The sequence below is a fragment of the Oryctolagus cuniculus genome, chromosome 12 (assembly GCF_964237555.1).
Source record: "Oryctolagus cuniculus chromosome 12, mOryCun1.1, whole genome shotgun sequence".
Taxonomy (NCBI): Eukaryota; Metazoa; Chordata; class Mammalia; order Lagomorpha; family Leporidae; genus Oryctolagus; species Oryctolagus cuniculus.
Genome location: NC_091443.1, coordinates 108,592,031 through 108,615,515, shown reverse-complemented (window position 1 = coordinate 108,615,515; position 23,485 = coordinate 108,592,031). Strand labels below are relative to the sequence as shown.

Here is a 23,485-nt window from a genome sequence, read left to right as displayed (position 1 = left end):
GATAATCAGGGCAGCTTAACCATGTACCAAACACCTGCTCCTCCTAAGTTTTTTTTTTTTTTTTTTTTTATTTGTTTGCAAGTCAGAGCTACAGTGGAGGGGCGGGGGGGGAGAGAGAGGATCTTTCATCTGCTGGCTCCCCACCCCAGTGCTCTCGATAGACAGGCCCGGGCCAGGGCGAAGCTGGAAGCCAGCAGCTCCATCCAGGTGTCCCAGGTGGGGGCAGGGACACGGGCACTTGGGCCATCCCTGCTGCCTGCCAGGGCCAGCGTTAGCAGGGCGCTGGAACTGGGAGAGCCGGGTCCCAGCCCTGGGATGTGGGACGCAGGCGTCCCAGCCTCTAGGCAGATACTTGCTGCCGTTTCCGCTTTTCGGGAGCCATTGGTACGGTGAAACGCAAGTTCTTAAGAATGTTCTTTGCCGGCGCCGTGGCTCACTAGGCTAATCCTCCGCCTTGCGGCACCGGCACACCGGGTTCTAGTCCCGGTCGGGGCGCCGGATTCTGTCCCAGTTGCCCCTCTTCCAGGCCAGCTCTCTGCTGTGGCCAGGGAGTGCAGTGGAGGATGGTCCAAGTGCTTGGGCCCTGCACCCCGTGGGAGACCAGGAAAAGCGCCTGGCTCCTGGCTCCTGCCATCGGATCAGCGCGGTGTGCCGGCCGCAGCGTGCCAGCCGCGACAGCCATTGGAGGGTGAACCAACGGCAAAGGAAGACGTTTCTCTCTGTCTCTCTCTCTCTCTCACTGTCCACTCTGCCTGTCAAAAAAAAAAAAAAAAAAAAGGCAACAGGCTCCTTGGTATAGACTTCCCACTAGAAGAAAGACAAATGTCATTAAAGCTTTAATTCAATGTATGCTGCAGATACAGCACAGATACAGCAGCGGTCGGGATGTCAGAACTGTAGAGCAGATCTCAGCGAACCTTCAACAAGCACAATAGAGACGTTAAGGAATTACAGAAAGAACCGCAAAGGGGATACATTTAAAAAGGGCCTGCTTTGACCTTGGGGCGTCTGGTGAAGATTAGATTAGGAAGGCACTGTTCTAGCCGGAGTAGCCAGTTTCTGCACAGCCCAGCCGCACTCCAGGCCTTGGCGTGTGTGATCAGCCCGTTATCTGCACCTGTCTGTGACTGTAACCCTGCACCTGTCTGTGACTGTAACCCAGGCTTCTGAACATCAAAGAATTGTGATGAGAAAAAATGGACAACGGACTTGTTATAGTGAGAAAAAACATTATGTGACTTAGGATATAAACACAGCCTGGGGCTCGGGAGCCAGAGGCGTGCCCTCAGCCTTGCTGTGAGCGTCTCTCATTTCTCCGAGCGCCAACACCTTGCACACCTTGGGGCCCCCCGACTGGCGGGAGCTGGACTCCGGCAATAGCCGAGCTCAGTTTTCCCACTGGCTGGGGTGGGTTTCATTTCTACTTCCTGGGCGGGCGCCACTGTGCTACGGAGAGCTGGGAAGTGTGACGGCTGTGCCGGGCGAGTGCACAGAACAGCGCCGCTCACTGATCAAATGTGCCGGTCCTTGGTCCTTCACTGCCGGCAGCGAAGAGCCGGCGCACGCCCCGAGGAACTCCCCACCCCGAAGCCCAGAGCAACAGGGTTTATAAAGGCAAAAACCACCAAAACAGGAGGGAGGGGGATACACGGTTACTAGGGTCACGCTGACCTAAAGCCTATGCAAAACTAGTATCAATCATAATCTTAACAACACCATTTATAATCTTGACATTAATCCAGGTATCGGCCTAAATCATATGTGGGTCATAGACAAATTACAATCGTTTCATTAACCCACGTACAGCCTATCTGTTATTTATTTATTTATTTTTTGTTTTGTTTTGTTTTTGTTTTTGACAGGCAGAGTGGACAGTGAGAGAGAGAGACAGAGAGAAAGGTCTTCCTTTGCCGTTGGTTCACCCTCCAATGGCCGCCGCGGCCAGCTCGCTGCGGCCGGCGCACCGCGCTGATCCTATGGCAGGAGCCAGGAGCTTAACCTGGTCTCCCATGGGGTGCAGGGCCCAAGCACCTGGGCCATCCTCCACTGCACTCCCTGGCCACAGCAGAGAGCTGGCCTGGAAGAGGGGCAACTGGGACAGAATCCGGCGCCCCGACCAGGACTAGAACCCGGTGTGCCAGCACCACAAGGCGGAGGATTAGCCTAGTGAGCCACGGCGCCGGCTTATTTATTTATTTTTAATGATTTATTTATTTGAAAGGCAGAGTTACAGAGAGGCAGGGGGAGAGAGAGAGAAAGAGAAAGAGAGAGAGATCTTCCATCTGATGGCTGCAATAGCCAGGACTGTGTCAGGCTGCAGCCAGGAGCCAGGAGCTTCTTCCAGGTCTCCCATGAGGGTGCAGGGGCCCAAGCACTTGGGCCATCTTCCTCTTCTTTCCCAGGCCACAGCAGAGAGCTGGATCGGAAGTGCATCAGCCGGGACTGGAACTGGCGCCCACCTGGGATGCCGGCACTGCAGGCGGCGGCTTTCCCCCCTACACCACACACCGGCCCCCGCCTGTCTGCTTTTAAGCTTGAGCGAGCATGCTAGGGGGTTTCTGCGCTCGGCCAAGTGCGATGCGGTGACTGCTATTGTCCGAGCGTGTTAGGTCGTAGTTCTACAGCACAGTCTGGGGGCGGGGGGGGGCGGGGGGGGGCGGCTTCTTTCTCAAGGTGGAGCTCAGGCGCTCCAGAATGGAGTCCCCGCTGTGCGGGTGTTGGTTCTGGCCTGCGGTGCCCGGCAGGGATCAGGGGCCGGCACAGAGCAGTTCCCTCTTCATTCGTCCTGCGCCTCTCGGCCTTCTGCTGCTTCTTCCCACTCCGCGCTGGCCGCCCGCGCCCAGGTGTCCCCCACCACCCCTCCCGCCTCGTCGCCCCTGAGCAGGAGGGGAGCTGGGCACGCCGCTCTCGGCCCCAGGGTGCACCTGCCACACTCCGGGACCCTGGGCACCGAGCCGGCTGCCCGCTGCTTGCTCTGTGCTTTGCAGTAAAAGTCGGCTTCCGGGGAACCCCGTGCTGGTTTTGGGGTGCAGGAACACGGCCCTCGCCTGGACCGCCTGGATCTGCGCCCCTGTCTGCTGCCGCTGCTAACGTGGGGTGAACAGTTGATGGAAATTCACTAAACTCGACGCTGCTCGTGTGCAGTTAGTTGTGTGCGTGTTGCTATAATTCAGTAACGTTTTAAAGTATGCCACAGCTATATTTGTGGTACTGCTTAACGGCGGGAGACGTGGAAACGACTGAGGACGCCCAGCTCCGCGGGTCCTGTCCAGGAGCCCACTCCCCGTGTCCTGCGGCCAGGATTCGCCCCATGCTGAACTGGGGCGAGGCCGGCTCCCTCCGGGTTCGGGCTCCTGCACTGCGTCCTCCGGTCCTCCAGGGGGCGCTCCCGCCCCCACGCGCCCCTCGCGGGCCACGCCCCCGGCCGCCGAGTCACGTGATCGCGGCATCAGCCGACTCCGCGCGCAGCGGAAGCCGAGGCTGCGGCGTCCCGGGCTCCCGGCGCGATGGTGAGCGCCTGCGGTGGAGCGAGGCAGCGGGTGCAGGGGCGGCGCCGTTGGGGCGCTGGTGGCTCCCGGAACGAGGAGCGAGGGCGGGGCTTCGGCTCTTCGGCAGGCGCGGTGGGGCGGAGCGTGAGACCCGCTGCCCCGCACGGCGGGGTCGCAGACCCGAGGCCGCCCGCTCCGGGTGCTCCCGTCGCCGGCCGGTGCGGAGCGGGTCTCCTGCGGGGTTGCCTGGCTCGGGAGCGTGCCCAGAGGTGCCCGCTTCCCCAGCCCGCGCGGTGGACAGGAGCTTGCGACTTGCCACCTCCTGCGTGCTCGCTCAGCTGACACCTGTCGGATGCGCGGTCTGAGCCCCGCGCCGCGCCGGGGGCGGGTGGGCGGTGAGGCGGCAGCGCGGTGCCCGGGGTGGGCTCCCGGTGCCGGTGCTGCCGCCCGCGTCCTGCTGACCCACACCCCGGGAGGCTGCAGTGGTGGCCCGAAGAGTTGGGTGCCCGCCACTCACGTGGGACACCTGGGTCGTGTTCCCCGCTCCAGCTCCGCCCTGGCCGTCGCAGGCATTCGGGGAGGGAACTAGGGGATAAGAACTTTCTCTCTCAAGTAGATTAAAACAAAAATTTAAAGATTTTTATGTACTTATTTGAAAGGCAGAGTTGGAGAGGTAGAGGCAGAGAGAGAGAGAGAGAGAGAGGTCTTCCATCCGTTGGTTCACCCCAGATGGCCACAGTGGCTGGGGCTGGGCCAGGCTGAAGCCAGGAGCCAGGAGCCTCTTCCAGGTCTCCCACGTGGGTGCAGGGACCACGCACTTGGGCCATCCCTCCACTGCTTTCCCAGGTGCATTAGCAGGAGCTGGGTGGAAAGTGGAGCAGCCGGGACTCGAACCTCCGTATGGGAGGCCGCACCGCAGCACCGGTCCCTCAAACAAATTTTAAGCAGAGAGATAGTGGACGTCTCCACCAGTGCCCCAGGTTGCTCGTGTGGGGGCTGGTTAGAAGACGTGGTAGGCCGGCGCCGCGGCTCACTAGGCTAATCCTCCGCCTAGCGGCGCCGGCACCCCAGGTTCTAGTCCCGGTCGGGGCGCCGGATTCTGTCCCGGTTGCCCCTCTTCCAGGCCAGCTCTCTGCTGTGGCCAGGGAATGCAGTGGAGGATGGCCCAAGTGCTTGGGCCCTGCACCCCATGGGAGACCAGGAGAAGCACCTGGCTCCTGGCTTCGGATCAGCATTGGAGGGTGAACCAACAGCAAAAGGAAGACCTTTCTCTCTGTCTCTCTCTGTCACTGTCCACTCTGCCTGTCAAAAAAAAAAAAAAAAAGAAGGCGTGGTCAGGGGGCCCCCTCTGAAGAGGAGAGGGAGCCACACTCTGGCGTGGGCCAGGGCAGCTGACCAGGATGCTGCCAGGGTGGGGAGGAGCCGGGACAGGTCAGGTCACACGTGGCCCGAGGCCAGGGACTTGGTCTCGGTGCTGGCGGCCCCTGGCACGGAGCCTGGGAGATGCCCCCGGAGAGGCACCGGGTTGACGCCTGTTACCAGACAGTGCAGACGGCGGAGCAGTTGGCCATGGGTTGGTGGGGAGTGTCCCCTCTACCCCCCTGCCCTGGGGCCGGGCTCCTGCCGAGCGGCAGCGCTGAGTGCCCCCCTGCCTTACAGAGGTTCCGGTTCTGCGGCGACCTGGACTGTCCCGACTGGGTCCTGGCGGAGATCAGCACGCTGGCCAAGATCGTTGAGTGCTCGGGGCCTGCGGGGGTGGGGTGGGGCGGGGCTTGTGTGCCCGGCCTGTGCCCCTGTGCTGGGGGGGGGGCTCGTGTGCCAGCCTGTGCCCTGTGCCGGGGGGGGGGGCTCGTGTGCCGGCCTGTGCCCTGTGCCGGGGGGGGCTCGTGTGCCGACCTGTGCCCTGTGCCGGGGGGGGGCTCGTGTGCCAGCCTGTGCCCTGTGCCGGGGGGGGGCTCGTGTGCCGACCTGTGCCCTGTGCCGGGGGGGGCTCGTGTGCCGGCCTGTGCCCGGTGCCAGGGGGGCGCCTGTGCCCGGCCTGTGCCCCTGTGCCGGGGGGGGGGCTCGTGTGCCGGCCTGTGCCCGGCTGACCGAGGCCTCCCCCCCAGTCCTCCGTGAAGCTGCGGCTGCTGTGTGGCCAGGTGCTGAAGGAGCTCCTGGGGCAGGAGATGGACGTGAGTGCAGGTCCCGCCCTGGCCTCGTCCTGGTTGGGGGGGGGTTCACACCTGACCTGAGGGCCTCCTTTCCCCCCCCAGTATGAGAAGATCCTGAGGCTCACTGCTGACGCCAGGTTTGGTGAGTGCTCCCCCGGGGAGCGGCCTGGTGCCCTCCCAGAGGCCCCCTCCTCCCAGCAGCCCTCCCTGACTCAGCCGCCTTATGGAGGAAGAGGAAGGCGGTGACCAGCGCTTCCTCCCAAGCCCTACCGCACAGGGAGGAGGCGGGGCCCTGGGGCCACAGGGAGGAGGTGGGGCCGCGTGGCGTGACCCCCCCCGCCGCCCCCCAGAGTCAGGCGACGTGAAGGCCACGGTCGCCGTGCTGAGCTTCATCCTCTCCAGCGCCGCCAAGCACAGCGTGGACAGCGAGTCCTTGTCCAGTGAGCTGCAGCAGCTCGGGCTGCCCAAAGGTGCGGGGGCTGGGCGGGCAGGCGGGGGTGGCCAGGCCGAGGGTGCCAGAGGCGCCGGCGCTCAGCGGACCCCCTGTGTCCCCCAGAGCACGCCGCCACCCTGTGCCGCGGCTACGAGGAGAAGCAGAGCCCCCTGCAAGAGCACCTGCGGGCCTGCAGCCTGCGCGGTGAGTGTGGGGTGCCGGGTGGGGTCGGGCCCCGCCATCCCCAGAGGGGTCCGCTGTGGGTTCCTGGGCTCCCAGACGCCCGCCCCCGGAGCCCGGGCAGGGTACGGGCCAGGCCTGGGGGCGCCGCGTGCTCCTGAGCCCCCCTTGCCTGCCCTGCAGTGAACAGGCTGGTGGGCGTGGGCTGGAGGGTGGACTACACCCTGAGCTCCAGCCTGCTGCGCTCCGTGGAAGAGCCCGTGGTGCACCTGCGGCTGGAGGTGGTGGCCGCCCCGGGCGCCGCGGCCAAGCCCGTGGCCGTGACCCTCTCCGCGGCCAAGTTTCAGGTCCTCCTGGCAGGTGAGGAGCGGCTGCCCCCGGAGGGCGGGGTCCTCCCCAGGCCCCCCCCCGGGGGCTGCCAGCCTCTCACCCCCCCTTCCTCCCGCAGAGCTGAAACAGGCCCAGAGGCTGATGAGCAGCCTGGGCTGAGGAGGCCGCCCCGGCCCGCCCTGCCACGCCAGCGGGCCTTGCTCTGTCGCCGCTGGATGCCGGCCTGGGCAGCGTGTGGCTCCCTGGGCCGGGGGCCCCTGGCGGGGGCCTTGTGGAGAGAGGAGGGCCCTGCTCGCCCCGCCATCCTCCTCAGGACAGGCACGGGGCCCGTGCTGGCGCGGTCACCGTCCGGAGGAGCCGTGTCAGGCACCAGGCGCCGGCTGCCCGCTGGGAGGGCCCTCGCCAGACCCGGGACTGTGAGAAATAAACGGCCGCACTTCAGCCCCCCGCTGTGTTTTGTCGCACTGCGCCCAGTGACTGCGTCTCTGTGCTCAGGTAGCCCGCAGGAGGGCAGCAGAGAACAGGGAGGAACAGCTGGACAGGCCTCTGGTCCAGCAGTGCGGCCGTGGGTTAGGGCGCGTCCTAGAGCAGAGCGCCGGTCCCAGTCCCCGCTGCTCCACTGCGGCCCGGGAAGGCGGCCGAGGGTGGTCCAAGCGCTTGGGCCCTGCACCCACGTGGGAGACCCGGATGGAGCTCCTGGCTCCTGGCCATTGGGGCCATTTGGGGAGTGAACCAGCAGATGGAAGATCCATATTCATTCGTTCTTTCTCTCCCTTCCCCCGCCCTTCCCCTCCCCCTTCTCTGTGTGACTCTGCCTTTCAAATTATTTAAAAAAGTTGGAGACGAGAGCTTCCATCTGCTGGTTCAGTCCCTAGATGCCTGCTGGGCCAGGCTGAAGCCAGGAGCCAGGAGCTTCTTCCAGGTCTCCCACGTGGGTGCAGGGGCCCAGGGACTTGGGCCGTCCTCCGCTACTTTCCCAGGCTCATTAGAAGGGCACCGGATCGGAAGTGGAGCAGCCGGGGCAGGAACTGGTGCCCATGTGGGATGCCGGCGCCGCTTACCTCACTGGTCATGATGCCGACCCGGGGTGGGGGTGAGGGTGTGTGTGTGTGTGTGATCTTTCCACAGCTGAATGCATTTCTCAAAAACTCACATTCTAAAAAGGGTGAATGTTACTGCATGCAAATTAATGTAATGAACAGAAGATCGCCAGGCAGCGTTCTGGGTGGTCACAGCCAGGAAGGCGTCCCACCGCGGCCGCCCCAGCCCTCGTCCTTCGAGCCTCGCCGAGGTGGGGCAGGCAGGTGCTGGGCGCCTCCCGCGGCCCAGTGCGCAGCAGCACGAGGGCTCTGTCGCCTGCGCTCCCAGACCCCTGCCCCAACCCCGCAGCTTCAGAGGGGTGGCTTCCTGGAGATGCCGCAAGAGGGGCGAGGGCCGCTGTGGGTCGGAAATGATTCGGCACGCGAGAGGGCGCTTCAGGAAGCTCGTGGGAACTGTGGGCTGGGGGAAGAAACAGGACTTAAAGATGTTTTGTACCAAAATAGGCACCGTTAATCCCGACCGATAATCCTCCACCGGAGCCTGCCTGGAGTGCGGAGCCGGGCGGGATCTCGGGGGCGCCCGCGGCGTGGTTTCCGGGTGTTGGGGGTATTCGCGTTGTTAGGTGAGACCGGTGGCTTCGGCGACGCCGGCTTTCAGAGGTGGATGTGCGGCTGTGGCGTGACGTGTGTCCTTGTCTTACCCGGAAATGCTTCCGCCAAAACATGGAGTAAACAGAGGAAGGGGAAGTAGAAGTGGTGCCCAGCTGGGCCGGGCCGCTTTGAATAAGATGCAAACTGCACGCGGGCCCCGGGGGCCAGGCCTGCACCACCACGGCTGCGACGACGGGCCTGTGTCCTGCCCCCGGGCCTTTGCGCTGGGGCTGCGCCTGCGGCCCCCCAGCCTCGTGCGGCCGAGCCAGACCCGCCCTCCCCGCCTGAACCCTGCCCCGTGGGCTCTGTTCCCACGCTCTGGCTTTTTGCCGCAGGCGCGGTGATGTGCACGCTCGCCCGAGCTGTTGACCGTGCTGGGGCCACCCCGGGTCCCCAGGGTCGGCGCGGACCGCGCACCCGTGCGTGCCCTGCGCAGCTGCAGGCACCTGGGCACCCGCTCGTCGCTGCTGTTTCCTGCGGGCGGGGCCGACCCTACCCGGGACCAGCCGGGTGACTTCCCTCAACCGCAGTCGGCTGAGCCCGGGGCTCGGACTCGACCCCAGACCCCGCCGCGCCGGCCAGCGGGCAGCCTGTCGCCTCCCCGCCAGGTGAGCGCCCCCAGCCCAGGCACCCGCGCCGGGGACTACACTTCCCAGCAGGCGCCGCGGCGGCGAGCACAGCCCACGACCCCCGCCTCGAGCCCACCTTGGCCGCCCGCAAGGGTCCCGCCCCGGGAGCCGGAGCGGGACGGACGTGCGCGCGTGCGCCACGCAGCCGAGACCCGGCGGGGCTGGGGGGTCCTGGGGAGCAGGCGGGCCGGGTTACGGAGGACAAGGCCGCGGCCACCGAGCGTCGCCCGGCCGCAAAGCGAGGAGTCCCGAGGGAGGCCGCCCCCGACCCGGAGAGAGCCTGCGGCGGAGCCGGGAGGGCGAAGGCCGGGACGGGAGTGCATCCCTCGGACCGGCCGGTTCCCGGGGCTCGCGGCTGCGGGCGGCGCGGAGGCCGGGGAGCGAGCGGGGCTTGCAGACGGCGAAGCCCGTTCGGACCGCGGAGTGCAGGGCTCCGCCGGCACCCAAGGCGGGGAAGGGCGGCTGCCGGCGAGGACAGGGGACCCGAGATGGCCAGCGCAGCCCTGGACTTGGAGCGCCGTGGGGCAGGGCCTGTGGCTGCACTGACGGGCCGCGTCCCCCTCCGACCCTCGGAGTTCTCCGCGTAGGGCGCGCCCGGCCCGACCTGCTGTCCTGCCCGCACAGGATGCCCGAGGGCCCCGAGCTGCACCTGGCCAGTCACTTCGTGAACGAGGCGTGCGGGGCGCTGGTGTTCGGCGGGCGCGTGGAGAAGTCTGCGGTCAGCCAAAACCCCGAGGTGCCCTTCGAGAGCAGCGCCTACCGCATCTCGGCCCTGGCCCGCGGCAAGGAGCTGCGCCTCTGGCTCCGACCCCTGCCCGGGGCCAGGCCCTGCCAGGAACCACTGGCCCTGGTCTTCCGCTTCGGCATGACCGGCTCGTTCCAGCTGGCGCCCGGCGATGCGCTGCCGCGCCACGCCCACCTGCGCTTCTACACCGCCGGCCCCGGCCCCCGGCTCGCCCTGTGCTTCGTGGACGTCCGCCGCTTCGGCCACTGGGAGCTGGGCGGCGAGTGGCAGCCGGGCCGCGGGCCGTGCGTCCTGCGGCAGTACGAGCAGTTCAGGTGAGGTCAGCCTCCCGCGCGGTGAGCACAGCCCTGGCCTCCAGCGCCTTGGGAGCAGCCGCGGGTGGGGCCCAGGGCGGGGGTGTAGAAACCCCGGACTGACGGGGCAGGGAGGGCGGCTGCACCGGTGAGCTGTGCACCTTCCAACCTAATAGCTGAGAAAAGTAACTTTGTCAAGAGGGAGTTTGGTCCGCTCAGCTCTGGACGTGCAGGTCCACACCCCATGGTTTGGCGTCTGCCGAGGGCTGGGCTGGTGGGGGACCCTGGGCGAGCCAGGAAGCAGGGCCCCGCCTCCCAGGAGGCCGAGAAAGGTGGAACCAGGAGGGGGCTGAGCAGGAGCCATGGCAGGAGGCTGGGGAGGGGCCCCGATAGCGCTGTCTCAGTCCTTTTTTTTAGAAAAAATATTTATTTGAAAGAGCTACATAGAGAGAGGAGAGGCAGAGAGAGAGGTCTTCCACCCGATGGTTCACTCCCCAATTGGCCACAACGGCTGGAACTGCACCGATCTGAAGCCAGGAGCTTCTGGGTCTCCCATGCGGGTGCAGGGACCCAATGACTTGGGCCACCTTCTTATGGCTTTCCCAGACCACAGCAGAGAGCTGGACCAGAAGTGGAGCACCTGGGTCTCGAACCTATGCCCATATGGGATGCGGGCACTGCAGGCCAGGGTGTTAACCTGCTCCACAGCGCCGCCCCCCCACCTTTAAAATATATTTATTTAAATATATTTATTTGAAAGAGTTACAGAGAGGAGAGGCAGAGAGCGAGCGTGTGTCGGAGTTTGGTTGTGTGGTTTCCCACGTTCTGCCTGCCCACTGGACTGTGTCCTGTGGTCTCTGTGACTGTCCCCGGCCTGCAGGGGCACACAGCCCCACCTGGCACGTGGTGCAGGTCCACTCCAGTGGTGTGGTGTCAGCCACTGCACCAACTCTAACGAGCCGGGTGTGGCCCCTGCTCCCCTGGTAAGGGCTGGGGACGGGGTGAAGGAGGACAGCTACTTGGGAGGGGACATTGGTGCTGAGGCCTGTCTGTCGAGAGGAGCCAGCGCCACACAGCTGTGGAGAAAGCACAGGTGCCGGGACTCCCCCTGCGCACCTGCTGCCCAGAGCCACGCCGCCTGCAGGGCCTGCGGTTGGAGCCCTGATGAGGTCAGATCCACACCTGCTCCGAGACGCGGCGCCCTGGCCGGGCTTCTTGCTCGTGAACACCTGGCCACAGAGACTCCTGTGTGCCCGGAACACGTCGTTTTTCCACCGTTTCACAAGGAATTTCACTTCCCGGTTGTTCCCATCGACAGACAGGGAAACGGGCCTCAGCTGCCCAGACTACGCTGGCAGGTTCTCCCGCCCCCGCCCTGGCCGGGGCAGGGATGCTCAGGCGCCCAGGCCGTGTCCCTGCAGGGAGAACGTGCTGCGGAACCTGGCGGACAAGACCTTCGACCGGCCCATCTGCGAGGCCCTGCTGGACCAGAGGTTCTTCAACGGCATCGGCAACTACCTGCGGGCAGAGATCCTGTTCCGGTGAGCAGGCGCGAGGGCCGGGATGGGCCCCGCGTGCCGCACGCCCCCAGCTTAGCATGGCTCTCCGCCTGCCCCCCTGCAGGCTGAGGATCCCGCCCTTCGAGAGGGCCCGCACGGTTCTGCAGGCCCTGCAGCAGCGCAGGCTGGTGAGCGGGGGAGGGGGGGCTGGCGCAGCTGTGTGGGGGGAGGGGGAGGGGCCCTGACCCATGCTGACGGCGGGCCCTTTCCTCAGAGCCCAACGCTGACCCTGAGTCAGAAGATCAGGGCCAAGCTGCAGAACCCGGACCTGCTGGAGCTGTGCCACTTGGTGCCCAAGGAGGTGGTGCGGCTGGGTGAGGACTGGGCAGGCCCCGCTGTCGCTGCACGGACCTGCTCTCCTCACGTGTCTGCAGGGCTGCGGGACCAGGATTCCTAACCCTGTCCCCGCGGCCCTGACTCGCCCCACCAGCTCTGTGGCTGAGCTGCCCCCAATCCCACAGGGGGCAAAGGCTACGGGCCGGAGCGCGGGCAGGAGGACTTCGCTGCCTTCCGGGCCTGGCTGCGGTGCTACGGAGTGCCAGGCATGAGCACCCTGCAGGACCACCTCGGGCGCACCATGTGGTTCCAGGTGGGGGCCGAGCCCCCGGGAGGCTGGAGGGGTGCTGCTGCCCCAATCTGGGCCACGTCCTGATGTGTCCCTGTTCCGTTCCAGGGGGACCCTGGGCCCCTGGCGCCCAAAGGTGAGCTGCTGCTGCCAGTGATGGGCTGAGGGCAGGGAGGGCCGGGAGGGCCGGGAGGGCCCCGCCCCGCTGCACCTGCTCACCGCAGAGGGGGAGTCGGCCGGGGGGACCCTCCAACCCCAGCACCAGTGTCCTGCAGGGGCCAAGTCGCGCAAGAGGAGATCCCGGGAGACACAGCCGGGTCCGGTGGACAGGATGGAGGTGTGTGTGCCTGCTCCTGCCCAGTGCGGGTGGGGGCAAAGGGGGCCCTGACCAATCTCCAGACTGCTCTGACCCTCCCCCCCACCGCTTCCACCCAGGACCCTCCCGCTCCCCCTCCCCGCAAGGCCTCTTCCAGGAAACCAAGAGCCAAAAAGGACCCTTCCAAGGCTGCGGCCCAGCGGCACCCAGGAGCCCCTGAGGAGGCCAGGAGGAGGGGTGGCAGACAGCCTCAGGTGGGTGCACTCCATCAGCCTTCTGGGGAGGGGAGGGGAGGGGAGGGGAGGGGTGGGAGCGAGCCCTTCCTGTCTTTCCTCCAGGCCGCTGCCCAGCCCGGAAGCTGAAGGCTGACTCCCCACCCCTGGATCCCGAGGAGGCCCCAACCCCTTAGCAGGAGGGGGCCTTGATGCGGGGGCTGTGTGGGTCCAAGTAAGGGGCTGAGCACCCCAGCCCTGTGGCTGTCGTAGTTTTAGGGGTGCCCCGTTTTAACATTTTTAAGCCCACGTGGGAAATGCTGGATTTTAAATAAATAGATAAATCTGAACTTCTTGGCCCTCCCTGGGCTGGCCCCTGCGCACAGGACAGGTGCAGCAGGCCCCAGGCAGCCCAGGCTCCCAGCCTAGGGCTTTCCGAGCAGCCGGCACACACAGGTAACCTCGGGGCTGTCTCGGCCTCCAACGCCCGGGAGAGGCGTCCCCCCCTCCAAACGGGCGCAGGGGCTGCAGCCCTTCCGGCTCCAAGGATTTATTGCGCGAGGGGCGCCTGGCCCTTGGCTGAGGCCGGGGGCAGCGAGGACTCAGCTGGGCGGAGGCTGCAGCACGAGCAGCAGGGACCGCACTTGGAAGGGGGAGAAGGTGAGCTTCAGGCGGGCGTCCTCAAGGGGCAGGGGGCCGGCAGGGTCTCGCCGCTCCAGGAGGTCGCAGCTGCAGAAGGCGCGGGGCGGTGAGGGGCCCGCGAGAGCCGTACGGGCCGCCCCCACCCCCACCCCCGCCACTCACAGGATGGCTTCCTGCACGGGCAGCGCCGTGCGCAGCCAGCAGTCCACGTGGCTGCCGTAGGCCTCGTACAGCCTCAGGACCAGCGCGCGGCCGACCTCCGCCTGCGGACAGAGGTGGGCGGTGGGCGGTGGGCGGTGGGCGGTGGGCGGTGCCGGAGGAGGGCCCGCCCCGCCGCGCCCGCCCCGCCTCTACCTGCTTGACCGTCTCCAGCACCACCGCGGGCGAGGACACGGAGAAGGCGCTCCAGGTGGTGGCGGGCGCGGGGCTCGGCACGGGCAGCGCCAGCAGCGGGAAGTTGAGGCCGTAGGCGGCCTGGATGACGCCAGCGTCCTGGAAGGAGCCTGGCCGAGCCAGGACAGCGTGCACGTGGGAAACGCGGCCCTTGGGGAGGGGTCTGGGGCCGCGGGGGCCCTGCCCCCACACTCACCCTTGTGCGGCATCAGCGCGTAGGTGAACTCGTGGCGCCCCATGTCGGCGGTGGCATCAGGGGACTTTGGTGCCCTCAAGCTGTGTGAGAGGTGCGCATGGGCCAGGCTGGAGCTGCCAGTTCCCAGGGCCGCGGCAGCCCCGCCCCCACCCGCCGCCCCCACTCACAGGGACAGGCTGAGGACGCTGCCTCGGACGCAGGCGCCGTACTTGCAGTCGTTGAGCAGGGCCAGCCCGAAGCCATGCTCTGAGAGGTCCAGCCAGCGGTGGGCCCACACCTGGGGGCACACCCATCCCTCCGCATACGCCCAGCTCCGGACCGAGCCCGCCCCTAGCGCCTGCGTGCGCCCGTGGGCAAGTCCAGGCGCCCCCTGCCCCCGGCCCGCAGACCTCGAAGCGAGCCCAGTCCCAGGAGGTGTTGTGGTGCGTGGGCCGCTGCAGGTGCCCAAACTGGATCTCGTAGGTGGCCTGGGGGCTCCGCACTCGGGCAGGGAACTCCACTTTCAGGAACTTGTGGGCCTCATGCCAGTGCACCTGGGGGCGGAGTGGGGGGTAGGGGCCAGGCAGGCCCGGGGCGGCCCGCCTTACCTGTCACAGCTGGGGAGGTCGGCCCCCACCCTCCCCCTGCTACCTCTGTGTGGAAGCGGACGTAGGGGCAGCCGACGTCCAGCACCACCTCCTGGCTGAGCCGACTGCTGGGGCTGAGCTGCAGCAGGAACCAGGCGCTGCCCCGCAGGCCGCCCTCGGTGCCCACGGCCAGGGTCCCCGCCTGGCCCAGCACGGGCTTCCTGGCGGAGGGGTGGGAGGGAGGCATGAGCTAGGGCAGTCTGTGTCCCCGCCGCCCCCGCCAGGCCTGCCCAGCCCGTACCGGGTCTCCAGGTGGTAGTCCATGACATCCCACGCGTCCCAGTACAAGGGGACATCGTCAAACAGCACGAACTGGTTCCCCACGGCACCCTCGGCGATGGCTTCCCTGGCAGGCGGAGGGAAGGGTCCTTATGACCGGGCCACCTCACTCTCCCCCTACTCGGGCAGGGAGTCCTGGCCCAGCCTGCCCTGCACCACGAGTGGGTCCCACTCCAGGTCCACTGGTGGGCGCCGGGGGCCAGGCACTGGGAAAGGAGTGAAGGGCAGGCACCTGCCAGAGGCCACCAGCACTAGGGACGTCAGGCGGCCGGTTGGGTCCAGCCTCACCCGGATGATGCCATTGTCCAGAGTCACTGAACCGTCAGCCTGGGGTGGGAGAGGCATCGGGGCAGAATCTGTAGGAGGGCTTCCTGGTCGCCCCCCACCCCCGGCCTCAGGCTGGGGAGCAGACCCAGCAGCCCGCCCCCACCCCGCCCTGCCCCGCCAGACTCACCTCCTGCACCACGCACACGGGCTGCAGGGGCTGCAGTGGGCTGGGGGTGGGTGCAGGAGCGTAGCCCATGCTGGGCACCGTCACCAGGGCTGGGGACGAGGTCCAGGCATCAGTGTGGCCTCCCAGACCTTCTGGGCACTGGGAGGGGCTGGGGCAGGCCCTCCCCGACCCTCCCCCGTACCTAGGCTGTGGGCCCCGCCGGGCCTGGGCAAGGCCAGCACCTCAGTGCGCTTCCAAGGCAGCGTGTTCACGATGAGGAGGCCCTCCGGGCCCGGCTCCCCCGCACACAGGGCTGCGGCCGCGGCGCTGAGCAGCGCGTTGCCGTGGGAACGGATGTCTGAGGACAGACCAGGCGCTCACGGGTGGGCAGGGCTGGCCCGCGCGGCCGCCAGGGGCGCAGCAGGCTCACCTGCGTAGTGGCTCAGGGCTTCCTCTGCCACCAGCTGGATGCAGCTTCCCGTCACCACGTCGTGGAACTGGTTCAGCAGCAGGCGCCTGCGGGGCAAAGGCAGGGCCGGGCGGGTGGGGCGCGCCGAGGGCCCCGGCGGGGGGGGGGGGGGGGGGGCAGCGGGTCAGGGGCCGGGAGGGTGGGGCGCGCCGCGGGCCCGGCCGGGGGGCAGCGGGCCAGGGCGGGACCAACCTCCAGAGGTGCTGCAGCTGGGCCGCGGGGTAGAGGAACTGGGCGCCGCGCGCCAGGGCCAGGCTGCAGAGCACCTCGACGTCGTGCAGCAGGCGCTCGCACTCCCGGTTGCCCTTCTTGATCTGCGCCCAGGCAGGGTGGGGGAGGGTCTGGTCTCAGCCCCGCCCCACCCCCCCCCCCCGCCGGGGCCGCGCCCTGCCCTCTGCGGACCTGCGCCTGCGTGGTGTAGGTGCCGTTGTGCAGCTCCAGGAAGAGCTCCCCCACCCACGTGCACAGCTGCTCCGAGTCGCGCTCCAGCGCCGCGAACAGCTGCTCCGGGGACGACAGCTGCACCCTGAGGGGACCACGGCGTGGGGCTCCCTGCCCACGCGGCACGGCTCCCTGCCCACGCGGCACAGGCTCCCTGCCCACGCGGCACGGCTCCCTGCCCACGCGGCACAGGCTCCCAGCCCACGCGGCACGGCTCCCAGCCCACGCGGCACAGGCTCCCTGCCCACGCGGCACAGGCTCCCAGCCCACGCGGCACGGCTCCCAGCCCACGCGGCACAGGCTCCCTGCCCACGCGGCACAGGCTCCCAGCCCACGCGGCACAGGCTCCCTGCCCACGCGGCACAGGCTCCCTGCCCACGCGGCACGGCTCCCAGCCCACGCGGCACGGCTCCCTGCCCACGCGGCACAGGCTCCCTGCCCACGCGGCGCGGCTCCCTGCCCACGCGGCACAGGCTCCGGGTGCCTTGGAGAGCTGCTGGCTGCTGGGCTGGAGCCCCCCGCCCCCCCCCCGCCCGCCCACGCCCCAAGTGACGTCTCCAAGGGCAGGCTGGGCCCGAGGCAGGGGCAGAAAGGCAGGCAGCGGGCAAGGCTGGGGCCGCTGGAGGGTGCAGGCCTGACCTGGGCAGCCCGTCGGTATCGGCCAGGCGCTTCAAGCGGTCCAGCATGGTCTGGGTGGGGCCCCCACCCCCGTCCCCGAAGCCGAAGAGGAAGGCGCTGTGGTTGGCTCGCCCCTTGTCCCGGTTATTGGTCACGGTCTTCAGCAGCTGGACAGGCAGGAGCGGGTCAGCGGGGGTCAGCCTGGGACTGGCCCCACCGGGCCCTCGGCGCCCCCTTACCTCCTCCACGGTGCCTTGCATCCCGTACGAGTCGCCGGGTGGGAAGTGGACCAGCACGCGGGAGCCGTCCAGGCCCTCCCAGAAAAAGGTGTGGTGCTGTGGGAGGCAGAGCGGGCCCTCCATACCCGTCCCGCCCTGGCTGCTGCGCACACTCGTGGGGTCTGGGGGCCTTTCCAGGGCCCCCGGGGGAGCCTGGGGGAGCCTGGGGAGAGGCGGTGGGCCAGGCCTGGCTGCTGGGGCTGCTCACCGGAAAGGCGTTCACCAAGTTCCAGCTCAGTTTCTGGGTCAGGAAGCGCTCGATGCCACAACCGCGCATGATCTGGGGGAGCTGCGCTGAGTAGCCGAAGGTGTCGGGCAGCCAGAACTGTGGGACAGGGGCTCAGGAGCGTGGGGCCCGGGGCCCAGGGCCCCCATCTCCGGCCTGTGCTGGCCCGGCCCCCAGCCTACCTCGGAGCAGGGCTTCCCGAACTCCTGCAGGAAGAAGTTCTGGCCCTGCAGGAACTGCCTCACCATGGCCTCTCCGCTGGGCAGGTTCCCGTCCTGGGGTGAGCAAGGGGCAGGCACTGGGCTGGCACCAGCCCTGGGGGCACCCACCTTGCTCGGCCGACTGTGCCCCTGCCTGAGGAGGACGCCTGGGACCACGCCCCACCTCCCTGTGGAAGTCACCAGCAGAGCCACGGGGCGGGCGGGAAGCCCTTGACCCACAGCCAGGTGTGGGTGTGCGCACTCACCATCTCCACCCACGTGCCCCCCACGGGCACAAACTGCCCGCGGCAGGCCAGCTCCTGCAGCCGGGCGTGCAGGCCGGGGTAGCGGCTCTTCACCCACTCCAGCTGCTGCGCCTGTGGGCAGCAGGGCGGGAGCTGGGCGGGAGGAACCTGGCCCCGGGGCCGTGGAGCCCGGTGGAGGTGGAGATGAGAACAGCCCCGCCCCGCAGCGGTCCCTCTGACCTGGGAGCAGGCAAAGACGAAGTCCGGGTTCTGCTCCATGAGCCGCACCGCCGTCACCCAGCTCCGGGCGCATTTCCGCACGGTCTCCTTGAAGGGCCACAGCCAGGCTGGGAGGGAGGCGGAGGGTGGAGGCGAGGCCCGTGCCCCAGGCCCGGTCCTCTGAGCCCTTGGGGTACTCGGGCCTTCGCCCCGTCGGTTCCCACCACTCCTGCCGAGGAGGAGGAGCTGTGGCCAGGCAGTCACCCAGGCCCGGCTCCGCAGCAGCCTCAGCTCCAGGCTAGGCCACCCCGAGCGTCCCTAAGGGGCAGCGAGGAGCACCCGGCTGCGCACACACTGGCTCTGCGAGGGCCGCGCCGGGCCGGCTGCCCTGCGGGAGACACCACGGCCTCTCCTGACCCAGGCCTCAGCGGCTTTCCCAGCCCAGAACCACACCCCCTGCCGTCCTCCGGCTCAGCAGGGGAAGCCCTGCTGCTGCTGGAGCAGGACTGACACCAGGGGGCGCTCCTGCAGGGCGCATTTCCCGCAAGCTTCCCCGTCAGGCTCAGGACCAAGCTCTGGCGCTTCCCCGGAGTCCCCGCGCACTCCAGACATCTCAGTAGGTCCCACGTCCCTCCACTCGGGGACCTGGGCTGCGCTCATTCCCACTGTCCCGGAAGCGCCTCCCACCCAGCTGGGCTGAGTGCCCTGCGGCCCCCACGCTCCCTGCGCCCTCACCCTGTCTCCACCCTGAGCACCCAGCGTGGGGCCTCACAAGGCACGGGATTGTGTCGAAGGGATCAGGAGAGCCGCCGTCCAGGCCCCGGGGCTCAGAGGGTCACGGCTGCCCCCCCCCCCCCCCGCCGGCCGCACCAGCCCACCTGTGTCGATGTGGCAGTGCCCCACGGCGTGGACAGTGTGCTGGCTTTCACCGCCACGCTGGCTGAAGAACCTGGAGGCCAAGGCCCGGGCTACAGGGAAGGTGTCGGGCTGCGCGGGGTCACACACGTTCACCATCTGGTTGGCCGTGTGCAGGGCCTGGAAGCTGCGCTGGTTGTCCTGCCCGAGGCCCTGCAGCAGGGGCCTGCCCTCAGTGCGGCCCCCGGGACCTACCCCAGCTCCAGCCTCTGCTCTCGCTCCCCTGTGTGGTGGGGGAGCCCTCCTGACACCCAGGGTGATGGGAGAGTGGGGGCAGGGGAGCGCCCGAACCTTGGCCACGCCCAGCAGCAGCTCCAGATCCACCAGCAGCAGGTGGACGTCCCGGTGGAACACAGCCAGCTCGGCCCGGTGCAGCCGGAACATCTTCTCTGGGTCCGGGGCGGCGATCATGCTCCCCTTGCCCGCGCCCAGGAGCCCGGTGCAGGCCACTTCCACGTAGAGGGTCAGGCTACACCCACGGAGAGGCAGCCTCAGGCCGGGGCCGCCCCCGCCCCCGCCCCGGCCCCGGCCCCCGCCCGAGGACCCCGGGGCCTGCTGGAGAGGCAGCGGCCAGTGTGGAGCTGTGTGCACCGCACTGCGGGGTGGGGTCTCAGAGGGGCTTGTGGGAATGCAACGAAACACAAGCTTGTTTTGGTGTGGAATTCCGAAGCCCATGCGTGAGCAACGTGCAGTGTCGGCCGGGGATGGGGGGCTGCCTAGGCTGGGGTCAGCACCCACGAAGCCCCACCCATGTAACTCCACCCAACAGTACAGACTTTCCTAGACCTCCCAGTGCCACACCACCTCACAAAAGGAGGTGGGGGAGGCAGTCCCGGGAGACAGACTGGAGGAGGTGCTGTGCCCCGTGACTACGCCGTCTGCGGGCCAGGACTTGGCACAGTCAGTGGGCGTGCCTGGCGCCAGTGAACCGAGCGCTGCTCCACCTTCCACGGCCTTCCTGCACAGCTGCCCCGCCTTGGCCTGGGACTCGGGTCTGGGTGCCGACCCACCTGCTCCTGGGGCGGCCACCCCAGGCAGGACCGGGCCCAGCCTCCGTGACCCTGGCTGACCCCTCCCGGTGTATTACTCCCTGAGACCACAGGGCGCAGGGAGCCACTCACCTCCGGGGGTCTCCTTCCCCCAGCTTGTCGGTCAGCACGAAACTGGTCTTCTCACCTTCTCTGGTCAAACCCTGGGGGAGGGCAGGAGGACAGGGTCTGCAGCCTCCGGTGAAGCTGTGGGAGGCCCGCAGGCAGGGCCGCGATGCACAAGGCAAGGGCCTCCCGGCAGGCGGTGCAGCTCCCTTGGCAGCCTGGCCGTGGCTCCCGCCCCGACAAACTAGCTGAAGAGAGGGGCTGGCGCTGTGGCCTGGCCGGCAAGCTTGGACACCTCCGCCCACACAGGAGACCAAGAAGCTGCTGGCCTGAGCCTGGCCCAGCCCCAGCTGCTGTGGCTGTCTGGGAAGTGAACCAGCAGAGGGGAGATCTCTCTGTCGCTTTCTCTCTTTCAAATCAATCAATCTTTAAAAACCCGCATCTGAAGGGAAGCTCCGTGCAAGGCAGGACAGGTCTCCCTGCCGTGTGCCCGCGCTCGGCAAGTGCAGGCCAGGAGACGCCTGCGGGCCGGGGAGCGGGGCCGGCTCTGCTTTTTTTTTTTTTTTTTGACAGGCAGAGTGGACAGTGAGAGAGAGAGACAGAGAGAAAGGTCTTCCTTTTGCCGTTGGTTCACCCTCCAATGGCTGCTGCGCTGCGGCCGGCGCACCGCGCTGATCTGATGGCAGGAGCCAGGTGCTTCTCCTGGTCTCCCATGGGGTGCAGGGCCCAAGTACTTGGGCCATCCTCCACTGCACTCCCGGGCCACAGCAGAGAGCTGGCCTGGAAGAGGGGCAACCGGGACAGAATCTGGCACCCTGACCGGGACTAGAACCCAGGGTGCCGGCACCGCAAGGCGGAGGATTAGCCTAGTGAGCATGGCGCCGGCTTGGCTCTGCCTTCTAAGACAGGAAGAACCACAGTCCAGCCCAGACGCAGGGCGATGGCTTCAACTGTTTTACCTCCGGTCACCTACAGCCATTTGGAGTGATTTCCCTTCAGCACGTATTACACATGGCTAAGCGGGCACCCTGCCCAGGCTACTGCGCCTCCCACCCAGCTCCCTGCTGTGCCTGGGAAAGCAGCAGAGGATGCCCAAGTGCTTGGGCCCCTGCGCCCGCGTGGCAGACCCGGATGGAGTTCCAGGCAGTGATCTGGAGAGTGAACCAGCAGGTAGACGTCTCGCCCACACTCGGCACCCTGCCTTTCTTTCTTTTTAAAGATTTATTTGAGAGGCAGAGCTACAGAGAAGGCTGAGAGAGGGAGAGACACAGAGATCTTCCATCTGCTAGTTCACCCCCAGATGGCCCCAGGGGCTGGAGCTGCACAGATCCGCCAGGAGCCAGGAGCTTCTTCCGGGTCTCCCACGTGTGTGCAGGGGCCCAAGCACTTGGGCCATCCTCCACTGCTTTCCCAGGCCACAGCAGAGAGCTGGATCGGAAGTGGAGCAGCCGGGACTTCAACAGGTGCCCATATGGGATGCCGGTGCTGCAGGTGGCAGCTTTACCTGCTGTGCCGCAGTGCTGACCCCTATTCTGTCTTTCAAATAAATCTCTTAAAAAAAAAGAAAGAAAACCAGTTTATTGAGAACTAGGGGCCAAACTGCACAGGGATGGACAGCACGTTCCCAGTGCAGGCGGCAGGGACACCACCCTGCAGGCTGTCGCTGGCACTCCTGTGGCCAGGTGGAACCGGGCGGTACCGGGCGCATCCGGCCGCGGGGCAGGGCTCCTCACCTGGACAGGCTCCCCATCGCGCCACACCAGGCCCTCTCCATCGCTCTCCCAGCACAGGTGAACTTCCCGGCCCACCCATGCCTCAGGGATGGCCAGCTCCACGCGGAACCAGCACGTCCACCACCTGCAAGGCAGCCCCGGTGAGAGTGTGGCCCGTGGAGGTCACGTGCACCCAACCCTCTGCAGCACCACGGGGTCCTCGGCCGGGAGCGCCCAGTGGAGGGGAGCGGCGGGCGGGCAGCGAGGTGAGGGAGGCGGAACCGTGGGTCCCCCGGGCGGGCAGGAGACGCGGGGTCCCGGGTCCTGTCCCACCGAGACGCGGGGGCCCGAGTTCCAGCCCCACCGAGACGCGGGGGTCCCGGGGTCCAGCCCCACCGAGACGCGGGGTCCCGGGGTCCAGCCCCACCGAGACGCGGATCCCGGGGTCCAGCCCCACCGAGACGCGGGGTCCCGGGGTCCAGCCCCACAGAGACGCGGGGTCCCGGGGTCCAGCCCCACCGAGACGCGGGGTCCCGGGGTCCAGCCCCACCGAGACGCGGGGTCCCGGGGTCCAGCCTCACAGAGACGCGGGGGTCCCGGGTCCCGCCCCACAGAGACGCGGGGTCCCGGGGTCCAGCCCCACCGAGACGCGGGGTCCCGAGTTCCAGCCCCACCGAGACGCGGGGGTCCCGGGGTCCAGCCCCACAGAGACGCGGGGTCCCGGGGTCCAGCCCCACCGAGACGCGGGGTCCCGAGTTCCAGCCCCACAGAGACGCGGGGTCCCGGGGTCCAGCCCCACCGAGACGCGGGGGCCCGAGTTCCAGCCCCACAGAGACGCGGGGGTCCCGGGGTCCAGCCCCACCGAGACGCGGGGGTCCCGGAGTCCAGCCCCACCGAGACGCGGGGTCCCGGGTCCCGCCCCACCGAGACGCGGGGGTCCCAGGTGGGCGGGTGGCAGGGCGGGGCTTCCGCGGGCCCCGCCCCGAGGGAGGGAGGCGTTACCCACGTGGGTCCGAAGCTGTCGCCGACCTGCGCGGGGCTGAAGGCCTGCTGCACGGCCTCCGGGTAGGAGAGCCTCTCCGGCGTCAGGAAGCTGGAGAGCGCGGCCACGGGGCAGCTGTCCCCGAAAAGCCTGGCGAGAGGGGCCTGTGGGCGCGCGCTGCGGCCGAGCGCGGCCCCCTCCTCCCCCCGGCCCTGCGGCCCCCGGCCCGGCCCCGCACCTGCCGCGGAGGTTACAGTCGGTGAAGTACAGCGGCGACACGAACTTTTCCACCCGCTCCAGCGTGGTCCGCCAGTGCTTGAAGGCCGGCGCCGCCGCCATGGCCGCGCGCCCGCTGCTCGCCCCGGAAGCCCGCAGGCGCCGCCGGAGCGGCCCCTGGCCTGGCACCAAAGGTTCCGGCACCCGAAGGGCGCCTTCCTGGCCCGGACAGCTTTTCTGGGAACACCGGCGGCTCGTTCGGGACTTGGAGCCGGGAGCTTCTTCCGGGTCTCCCACGCGGGCGCAGGGGCCCAAGCACCTGGTGCATCCTCCGCGGCTTGCCCAGGTGCATTTGCAGGGAGCTGGGCCGGGAAGCGAAGCAGCCGGGGCTCGAACCTGCGGCCACACGGGATGCTGCGCCCGGGCCCCAGTCGGTGGGCTGCAGGGCAAATCCTGGGGCGTGGGAAGGGAGAGTTGGGGGCAGAGGCTGGGCGGGGGCGGCTCTGCCCTCAGGGCTAGGTCGCTTGGCCGCGGGAGGTGGTCTGCCTAGGGTGGGCAGAGCCATAGCACCCAGAGAGGCAGGCCTGCAGAGCCCCGGGGTGCAGCGGAGCCCCGGGGTGCAGGGTTCGCAGTCAGGGGCAGCCCTGCCTCCTGGCAGAGAAAATGCACAGCGTTAGCCTCCAGTTACACCAAGTGCAGAATAGGAA

The 23,485-nt window shown here is 68.0% G+C and overlaps 3 protein-coding genes across 5 annotated transcripts; 2 read left to right on the top strand and 1 right to left on the bottom strand.

Moving 5' to 3' along the window:
- Positions 1-3,417: 3,417 nt before the first annotated feature.
- COMMD4 (COMM domain containing 4) lies at positions 3,418-7,025 on the top strand. Its single transcript, XM_051834639.2, has 8 exons — positions 3,418-3,509; positions 5,148-5,219; positions 5,597-5,662; positions 5,744-5,783; positions 5,992-6,111; positions 6,198-6,278; positions 6,438-6,614; positions 6,703-7,025. The coding sequence occupies exons 1-8, from the start codon at positions 3,507-3,509 to the stop codon at positions 6,741-6,743; spliced, it is 600 nt and encodes a 199-aa protein (XP_051690599.1). The 5' UTR covers positions 3,418-3,506; the 3' UTR covers positions 6,744-7,025.
- Positions 7,026-8,756: 1,731 nt separating this feature from the next.
- On the top strand, positions 8,757-12,944 carry NEIL1 (nei like DNA glycosylase 1). 3 transcript variants are annotated; one of them, XM_070054647.1, is made up of 9 exons: positions 8,757-8,883; positions 9,529-9,963; positions 11,364-11,483; positions 11,566-11,629; positions 11,716-11,815; positions 11,963-12,090; positions 12,175-12,202; positions 12,342-12,405; positions 12,502-12,944. In XM_070054647.1, exons 2-9 carry the CDS (start codon positions 9,530-9,532, stop codon positions 12,749-12,751), a joined length of 1,188 nt encoding a protein of 395 aa, XP_069910748.1. In that variant the 5' UTR covers positions 8,757-8,883; position 9,529; the 3' UTR covers positions 12,752-12,944. The 3 variants fall into 3 exon arrangements, with proteins under 3 accessions (XP_069910748.1, XP_051690592.2, XP_051690594.2); XM_051834634.2 differs by lacking the exon at positions 8,757-8,883 and having other exon boundaries at positions 8,915-9,963; positions 12,342-12,403; positions 12,502-12,636; positions 12,721-12,944; XM_051834632.2 differs by lacking the exon at positions 8,757-8,883 and having other exon boundaries at positions 8,912-9,963; positions 12,342-12,403.
- Positions 12,945-13,128: 184 nt separating this feature from the next.
- MAN2C1 (mannosidase alpha class 2C member 1) lies at positions 13,129-22,959 on the bottom strand. Its single transcript, XM_051834604.2, has 26 exons — positions 22,801-22,959; positions 22,587-22,712; positions 21,602-21,725; positions 19,896-19,966; positions 19,066-19,243; positions 18,738-18,927; positions 17,881-17,987; positions 17,662-17,772; positions 17,378-17,470; positions 17,178-17,294; positions 16,931-17,026; positions 16,713-16,858; positions 16,035-16,158; positions 15,825-15,946; positions 15,594-15,679; positions 15,366-15,521; positions 15,185-15,273; positions 14,963-15,057; positions 14,693-14,797; positions 14,456-14,612; positions 14,215-14,358; positions 13,993-14,102; positions 13,826-13,905; positions 13,591-13,739; positions 13,399-13,499; positions 13,129-13,323 (listed from the first exon to the last, which is right to left on the bottom strand). The coding sequence occupies exons 1-26, from the start codon at positions 22,899-22,901 to the stop codon at positions 13,197-13,199; spliced, it is 3,105 nt and encodes a 1,034-aa protein (XP_051690564.2). The 5' UTR covers positions 22,902-22,959; the 3' UTR covers positions 13,129-13,196.
- Between the last annotated feature and the right edge of the window lie 526 nt (positions 22,960-23,485).

Bases quoted from the DNA above. Each gene is read 5' to 3' on its own strand.
- NEIL1 (XM_070054647.1), top strand. From the start codon at position 9,530: ATGCCCGAGGGCCCCGAGCTGCACCTGGCCAGTCACTTCGTGAACGAG. The intron at 11,816-11,962 runs GTGAGGACTGGG...CCAATCCCACAG, and splicing joins CAAGGAGGTGGTGCGGCTGG to GGGGCAAAGGCTACGGGCCG. The intron at 12,406-12,501 runs GTGTGTGCCTGC...GCTTCCACCCAG, and splicing joins CCGGTGGACAGGATGGAGGT to GACCCTCCCGCTCCCCCTCC.
- COMMD4 (XM_051834639.2), top strand. The intron at 5,784-5,991 runs GTGAGTGCTCCC...GCCGCCCCCCAG, and splicing joins CACTGCTGACGCCAGGTTTG to AGTCAGGCGACGTGAAGGCC. The intron at 6,112-6,197 runs GTGCGGGGGCTG...TGTGTCCCCCAG, and splicing joins GCAGCTCGGGCTGCCCAAAG to AGCACGCCGCCACCCTGTGC.
- MAN2C1 (XM_051834604.2), bottom strand. From the start codon at position 22,901: ATGGCGGCGGCGCCGGCCTTCAAGCACTGGCGGACCACGCTGGAGCGG. The intron at 17,471-17,661 runs GTGAGTGCGCAC...TGCTCACCCCAG, and splicing joins GGGGCACGTGGGTGGAGATG to GACGGGAACCTGCCCAGCGG. The intron at 13,906-13,992 runs GTGAGTGGGGGC...CCTCTCACACAG, and splicing joins AGCGTCCTCAGCCTGTCCCT to CTTGAGGGCACCAAAGTCCC.